At 47.4% G+C, this 8,514-nt stretch overlaps 1 protein-coding gene across 1 annotated transcript in view; it reads left to right on the forward strand.

The window, feature by feature from the left end:
* Positions 1 to 4,249, forward strand: part of DSCAM (DS cell adhesion molecule) — a gene marked incomplete at its 5' end in the record, with an annotated part of 789,264 nt that extends 785,015 nt beyond the window's left edge. Inside the window, one exon of the mRNA XM_058427845.1 lies at positions 2,961 to 4,249. Within this exon, the coding sequence (XP_058283828.1) occupies positions 2,961 to 3,313 (353 nt within the window). The remainder of the gene's footprint in view (positions 1 to 2,960) is intronic.
* Positions 4,250 to 8,514: the final 4,265 nt, after the last annotated feature.

Below are 8,514 nucleotides of genomic sequence, written 5' to 3' on the forward strand. Positions count from 1 at the left end.
TTAGTGATTTCACTGTCCACACAGCTTCCTGAGCTTAGAGCCTGGGAAGGAGTCGCCCCTAACCCCTTCTCCTCTGTCACCAGTCCCACTTGTCACTGACTCTGAAGCCGCCTTCCTTGGGCCCCCTTCGTATCTCACAATTTAATTCCCTCTCTTACATCCCACAGCTGCTCGTGAGCTCAGACCATCATCATCTCTCTCTCCCTGCACATCCTTTTCCCTGGGCCCTCGCTCCAGGACCACACACCACCGGCCCATTCTCTAGACAGAGTTTTGCACCTGGTATGTCATGAGTTGTAGGTGTGCCAAGATGGTGAGTCCTTCAGACCTCAAGGTGGCCAGAAACAGCTCCTCGGGTTCATCCCAGTGTACTGCACAAATACCCCTTGTCTGCCTGTTCCTCAAAGAGAGAAAAGTGGGAAGCACTGGGCTGGATAATGCACACTGTCTGTACCAAAATAGCAGAAACTCAGACCCAGCGTCAGTCCAGCTCAAGTCAGGCAGTGTTGGTTGCAAAGTGGACCTGGTGGCTGGGCCCTAATTGTGCTCATGCTTTGCAAGGAGGTGATGGGATATATTAAAGCCTTGAAACAGGGCCCTGAAGATGGGAATGAGAAGGAGTCAAGGCCAGGTGGCTCATGCCTGTAATCACAGTGCTTTGAGAAGCTGAGGCAGGAGCATTGCTTGAGGTCAAGAGTTTGAGACCAGCCTGGGAAACCAAGCAAGACCCTGTGTCCCCAAAATATTTTAAGAATAATAATTAGCCAGGCATGGTGGTATGTACCTGTAGCCCTAGCTACTCTGGAGGCTGAGGTGGAAGGTTTGCTTGAGCCCAGGAGTTTGAGGCTACAGTGAGCCATGAATGCACCATTGCACTCTAGCCTGGGCAACAGAGCAAGACTCTATCTTAATCTCTTGTTGTTTTAAAAAAAAATAAAATAAAATAAAATAAAGGAGTCAAGAGATATTTTGCCAGTAGAATTAACCTGGAGAGAAAGGTGTCAGTGAAACCTCTGAGGTTTCAAGGATGGAAAGGATGGTGATAATGTTACATAAGATGGAGCACACAGGAGAGAAGCAGCATTTGGGATTGGGAGGGGAGGGGGTTGGCCTTTATTAACTGAATTGGTAGACTGTGGCATTCAGAATTCCAGATGCACACTCGTGTGGAAATGCCTAGCAAAGCATCTGAAGTTCACATCTAGGGCTCAGGAGAAAGAGCAAAATGGAAAAGATAGACGGGAAAGCTAATTTATAAAGCGATGAGGAAAGCAGCCAAGCCTTCCGAGAGAGGCCTGAGAGCAGGCCACTGAACACTCCGTATTTAGAGGAAAGACAGAGAACAGGATCCAGTCAAGGGGAGTGAGAAGGGGTGGCCAGAGATGCAGGCAGAGATCTGGAAGACCACAGTGCCCCGGCAGCTGAAAGGGCCAACAACAAAAATATCAACAGCATCAAATGCTGTCGTAATGCAGGTAGGAAGAGGACCAAGAGGAAACCAGAGAATTTGGCAATGAGAGGTCAGAGTGACCTTTCAGTAGCTGATGGTGAAAGAAGCTGTGTCCGTTCATGTTTTTGAGAAGCGTCTATCAAGACAGATTAGACACACGAGGAATTTATTGGGGAAATTCTTGTGAAGAAGGAAGCAAAAGGTGGCAAGGAGAGTCTGGAGACCATAACAGAGGTGTGACACCTGTGAGAGGAGAAGGCGAAGGAGGGATTGGTTGGAGGCACCTCAGGCTGCGGTGCACCTCTGAGAAGGCTGCAGCGAGGCTGATGGGGCATCCCTGAGCAAAGGATGCCTGTCAGGGAGATCCTGCACTGGGCGGGGCCGGCCGTGAGGAAAGCCCTGTCATGCTTGTCATTGGCTTGCAGCGTCCCAGAGAACAGATGCCTCCCTGCCTGCAGCAGATGCTCTTGGTTTTTTGGTTTTGGTTTGGGTTTTTTTGTTTGTTTTGTTTTGTTTGAATCTTGCTCTGTCACCCAGGCTGGAGTGCAGTGGCATAATCTCAGCTCACTGCAACCTCCTCCTCCCGGGTTCAAGCGATTCTCCTGCCTCAGCGTCCCCAGTACTGGGACTACAGGCGCCCACCATCATGCCTGGCTAGTTTTTGTATTTTTAGTAGAGAGGGGTTTTCGCCATGTTGGCCTGGCTGGTCTTGAACTCCTGACCTCAGGTGACCCTCCCGCCTCGGCCTCCCAAAGTTCTAAGATTACATGCATGAGCCACCATGCCCAGCCAGCAGATGCTCTTGAAGGAGATCTGAGGGTATGTTTACATGGCACCACAGAAGCCAGAGTGACCATAAGCAGGAAGTAGAAACACTAGAACTCTGGTCTAAGCTGCTGTCATCTCTATACACAGCATGGCTGAAACAGAAGAGCCACACAGAGGTTAGCAGGTAGGCAGGGCCTGGTAAGGAGGCCATAAGCTGTGGCGCTTTCACCCAAAGCCATCATAAAGACCCATAACTAAGTGGCTGGCCAAAGTCACAAGGTTTCATAGAATTGCCAAGGCGAGAGCCAGCTGTCCATCTTCCCTTGGCGTCCCTGGCTTCTCCTCAAACCCTGTGCTCTCCCCGTACTTCCAATCACATGCGGGGTTTGGTCTATCACCGTTCGTACCCAGTGGACGCTGTTGCCTTTGATGTATGTTTTTCTTTCAACGATGGTGTTTTGAAGGATTCTGCTACCTCCATTCCTCCACTTCTGTGCAAGTAAGTTAATACAAGTAAGTAAGCACTGTAGGAAAATGAGCTCCTCCCGCGCCCAGCGAAGCGGTAGGAGGACGATTCCACCCGTCTTTGTGGTGAGTGTTGAAGGAGGATCTTGAGAAAGGCGCCTGTGTGCAGCCGCATTCTCATCTCTAAACCACGCATGGCCTCCCGTGTGCACACAGGGCATTCTGCCCATGTTCACCAAATGAAGACACCAACTAACTACCCTGTCTTTCCTTCTAGGTGACCTCATACATTTGCCTCCATACCTTAGAATGGACTTTTTGTTAAACCGAGGTGGTCCAGGCACCAGCAGGGACCTGAGCTTAGGACAAGCATGCTTGGAACCTCAGAAAAGCCGGACCCTGAAGCGCCCCACGGTCCTGGAGCCCATCCCGATGGAAGCCGCCGCCTCCGCCTCCTCCACGAGAGAAGGACAGTCGTGGCAGCCGGGGGCCGTGGCCACATTACCTCAGCGGGAGGGAGCAGAGCTGGGACAGGCAGCTAAAATGAGCAGCTCCCAAGAATCACTGCTCGACTCCCGGGGCCATTTGAAAGGAAATAATCCTTACGCAAAATCGTACACCCTGGTATAACAGACAGCATGACTGGACAGCGGTTGTAAATACAATTCAAACAATTCAATCAAAGCTACCTTTTTTTTACGGAATTCCAATATTTATAATTAAAGAAAATTGCCAAAATATATTAAAAAAAAAAAAAAGAGAAAATACTGAAACCACAGACAGTGCAAAGACTCTCCTGCTTTTTTTCTGTCTGAGTGTGAGCTCCATCCGCCTGGGCATCTGATTTTTTGGGAAAGAAGTCCAGTTTTATGATCTTCACAGGCTATTGCATTTTTACTGATTTTCTACAAAAGTGCATGGGGGGATTAATTAAACCTTCTGACTGGAAGTTCTATCACACAAGAGGCAAGAAAGAAAACAGGGTGGGGGGGAAATCAGCCTATTTGTGAATTTAAAAGGAACACCGATTTGCGGGCAGGGGAAAACTTCCGTCCCGTTTGCACACCTTTCTTTCCCATTAGAAACCGGGTTCTCAATTTGGTCTTCTTTTGTTGTTAATTAGGATGAGTGCCGTCAGTGAAGGGGTGGGGGGAAGCAATTCGGTTTTCTCTTTTGTTTCTTTTTTAATTTAATGAGACACTCTTTGCATTTTGTCTAAGCGAAATAAAAAAGAAAAGGTTGTCTGCCTTTATTTCCATGTCTACTTCTCTCGTCTTCTACCAATGGCCTGAGCCTCCTTCCCAGTGATGCTTCTGTTTGGAAACACCAGGCCTGAACCCAGAACCCTATTCAATAAACCAGAGTCGATACTAACACCCTGAACTCCTCAGGAATCTCCAGGAAGCACAAAGAAGGTGCAGCTCCTGTTCTCAAGCTGGAGAGGACAAAATGCAGGCTGGGCTCCACCGCAACCAGAGGCCAGCCCAAGTATTCGAAGCCCCTCCCAAGGCTCTGCCCCTTGCCTGCCCATGGCCAGAGTTCAACTGACTGTGGCCTATGGGCCAAATCCAGCCTCCTGCTGTTTTTTTAAATAAATAAAGTTTTATTGAAACAAGGCCACATGCACTATTTGCTATTGTCTATGGCTGCTTTCGTGGCACAATGGTAGAGCTGAATAGTTGCGACAGAGATGGTATAGCCCATGAAGCCTAAAATATTTATTACCTGGCCCATTACAGGAAATATTTGCCAACCCCTTGCTCTGGAGTCTGAAACGTGGCCCCAGCTTGTGTGACAAGGGGCAAGATCGTGCGTCCTACCCTCCGTGACTTTTCCTATCTCCACTATGCCTGGTGTCCAAATGTGCGAGAGACCATCTTAATAAACATTGCCTCAATCCTCTGTAACCAGAGGAAAGTGATGTTCCTCTAAAATCTAAGTTTTTAGTTTCCTTTCCCTCAGTTTATCTCCCATGTGGCTCATCCTAAGAGAGCATTTGCTCGTAAATAGTCGGAACTGCATTCTTTATCCCACAACCCGCACACGGTTTGCTTTTGAAACAGGATGTAATCCTCCCTTGGCTGCAACACTCCATTCCAGGCTCACTTCCATAAAATGGAAAGATAACCAGGTCTTCGTGTCAGAGATTTGGCATTAACCAGAAAACATGATCAAATATCCGTGGCTGCTCAGTCTCCCAGGCTGAACACTGTCTACAGGCTTCCATTAAGGCCACCAACACAGACTGGTGCCAGTTATTACCATCTTGGGAACATATTCAGAAATGTCTTTCCTTCCCTCCCTCCCTCCTTCTTTTCCATCCTTTCTTCCTTCTATTTATTTTCCAGGCAGGCCCATTTGTCTGCTTAGATTCAGTGACACAGAATGGGTCCAGGACCACGTCAAGACCACCTGCTGCTGCAAGTGTTAGATGACTCCATGAATGTGAGGTGCGCATCCATGGTTTCAGAGTGTAATCCGTGTTGACGTGTACTATTGGCATACTCTCAGACTGGTTTTTTTTTATAAGAAAAAGAAATGCTACTTTCTGGGGGAAAAATTTAAAAGTCTATCTTTCATCAACCTAAAACTTCTATATCCCCCAAACATAGAAGTTTACCTTTTTAACATTTTTCTCTCAACCTGTACAAAAGTAAAAAAATTCTACATTATGTCTGCCTCTAGAATGGATTGCTTTCAAGACTCCTGCCTTAAAAATACTCATTAAAATCAGTTTAACACACAAACAATTGTCTCAGAAGATCACCTACTCCCAGTTCAGATAGGAGTCTATTATTACTGTCTTCCAGGGGCTGCAGATTAAGGGGCAGTGTATGCTAAAATGACTGTTATTGACAGTAATAATAATTAATCTTTCTCTAGACCTCTACCTGTCTGATTTGTTTTGTGGAAGTCATCGTATTAGCCCAAATCTGCACACAGATCATTCATGTTGGAATGGTGAAACTCAAATAAATTCTCTACCCTCTGGTCAATATCTATAGGGTACATGGACAATAGCTATTGAGTCAGTGGACTGGGTTTCCTCCTCAGCATCCATCTGGCTGGCAGCCTGCAAAATGCCCACCCTCCTGGACTAAGCAAGGCCTTCTGTTAATACGCAGCCAGTAAGCCACGCAGGACTCGGCACTCACAATGTCTCCAGGAGCCTGGTGTTTCCATGCCATTCACATCTGCCTGATGACTGCTATCTTGCATCCACATCCACCATGTCTACCATGAAGAGAAGAAGGTGGAACAGTTGAGATGGGAAAAGATGGAACAGTGCCATGACATGGAGCTGGTCACCAGCTACACTGGATAAGCTTTTATTCCACTCATCATCTATGGGCCCTTGCTGCAGAGACCCTTGATACTATCTTATGACACAGAAAACACACTGTTGCTTGAATTGCTCTTTACACAAGCAGGAGATCACCACTCAGTAAAGGTCCCTCTGGTCTGGTGTCAGGATCACTGAATCACTCATATGCCAAAAAGTTTATGAATCAATTTCCAGCAACGACGCACAGCCTTCTGGAACTGGGATAAGACTGGGAACCAAAGGACTAGTGTGTTATAGGCCACCTACCCACCAAAGGTTCAAAGGAACCTAACAGTTTGTCCATAAAAGTCCTCTTTTAACTTTCTAAAGAACGTGGTAGAGAGTATCTCAGCTCTCTGAAGAGCACCTGGAAAGACTAAATAGCCCCAGTTTAATATCCAGGGCACCCGAGGCCCATGTTGCTTCTCCACCCATTATTCCAAAATGGTCCATGAGAGGCAGCAGAGTGTGGCTGCAGTGAAGGAAAGATTCTCTGCAGGTCTTGGAAACCAAGCTGTTGTGATCCCTAACAAGAGTGTAAGCCAGGAGGGAATCTTCAGGCCTGCATAAAAGCTGTGCCTCTTTACTATAGGATGTTTGTTCGCTTGAGGAGGACACTTGTGATGGCAGGGTCACTGAGTAGCCTGAAGAATATGTGGCACTGACAAGCCAGAGCTACAGCAGGGTCAGATGGCAACCGTGGACAGGATCCTCGCTGAGTTCCTCACCCCCTGGCAAGCAGGGACTGAAGACTGGATGGGCCTGATGCTAACTCAGGTCACCTGAGTGCCATCAAGCATGGGAGTGGGTGTACCTGTGGGGAGACCATCCCCCATGGGTCATTGCATTTGTGCATGTCTCTTGAGCAGAAGCTTTGATGGTTTCTGTTCTGTGCTGTTTTTTCAAGGATGCTTGCATAGCAGATAGCCTTGGAAGATAGAGACAGTGTCTCCTTGCTGGGCAGAAGGCAGATTTGTTGGCTGACCTAGATAATAAAAACAATGTCGCTGTCTGAGGCAAAATTTGGGCAGGTGTACCAGCAGCCCCCTTCCAGAGTTTCTTAGGCATTAGACACAGCCAATCAGGAGTCACAGCCTTGCTGGTCTCTGCCTAGAATCTGGGTGGTCTGGGGCAGCCTCCCTCCTTTCAAAGATGAAAGCTCCTTCATCTTTGGTCCAAGCTCATCTTTTCAGTGAGGGCCTCCGTGAGCACCCTATTCAATGCCACAACTCCCCCAGGATTCCTGCCCCCCATATCTGCTTTAGCTGTTGTCCATACCCTTATCATCTAACTTATGCTAGAATTTAGTTATTCATAATGGTTATTCTTTGTTGTCTGTCTTTCCTCTCAAGGATGTCAGCTTCACAAGAATGTAATTCTTTGTTGTGTTTACTTGTGTCCACAGTTCCTAGAAAAGTCCCTGGCACACAATAGGCATCTTACAAGTATTTGTTGACTGGAAAAAAAAAAGTTTGGAGTTTCCTAAGCTTAGAGCTCCTCAGCTATGACACAAACCCACCACGTGCACAGCATCCACCTGGACTGCTCTGCCTCACCCCACGGGCCCTGCAGGGATGGGTAGCTGGTGAGAATATGGCTCTCATGCTCATTGCTATAACTTCAGTAATGATAGTCTCAATCTCTGATGCTGCCTTCTGCCAGCATCTATGAAACTGAGACAAGCCAACTTGGTAACTCACAAGAAAAGTATAAATCCCAGGCTTTCTACCATCCTCAGCAAGCACAAACCAGACATGGGCAGTACCAGCTCCCTGCCCCCCTCCCCAGAGAGACAAGTCACAGCTTAGACTCACAAACTTTTTGCAATTTGGTGGGAATGGTATTTTTTTCCTTTCTCTCTCTCTTCTCAATCTCTCACCATCAAAAAGAAAGAAAAATGGAAAACTTGGTAAAAGTGACTTTTAGCACATGGCACGGGGTGCCTGTTTCATCTCTCAAGACCAGCTTGACAAAGCCAGAAAGCCCTTTGTGTCCCAGAAACTTCAACCCCACTCTAAGAAGAAAAGATCATGTTTATCATCTTCAGCACTGGATCTCCCAGAGAGTGCTGGACTCTGCCTCTAGGAGATCTTTCCATGGAGAAGAAAATACCTGCCACGTACATTCATGTGTGTGGTGGCACCAGGGGCAAGGGTCCTTGCTCCAAGCGTCCTTGGGGATGGCAGTCCTGGACCAGACGGCAACCTAGGTGGGTCACCATCCGCACTGGACATCAGAGGGCGTCACAGCCAAAGGAGAGGTGCCATTCCCTATCAATCATGCTGTGTGTGCCTGCAAGGGTTTTATTCTCAAGCAATTAATTAATTCAATGTTTGCCTCAATCTTTCATTCTCTGAGGTTCCCCTAAGGGTGACCACCTCACTAAACAGAGGGGACGTCCCCTTGCTACTCTGTGAAAAAATGTTTTAGCAGTCTATTAAAAAGATGCTTCCTGTTTCTAGAGCCGAAAGTGTAAGTGTCTTATAAAGGTGCAAATTCCTAGATG

The sequence above is a fragment of the Hylobates moloch genome, unplaced genomic scaffold, assembly GCF_009828535.3.
Source record: "Hylobates moloch isolate HMO894 unplaced genomic scaffold, HMol_V3 SCAFFOLD_14, whole genome shotgun sequence".
Classification (NCBI taxonomy): Eukaryota; Metazoa; Chordata; class Mammalia; order Primates; family Hylobatidae; genus Hylobates; species Hylobates moloch.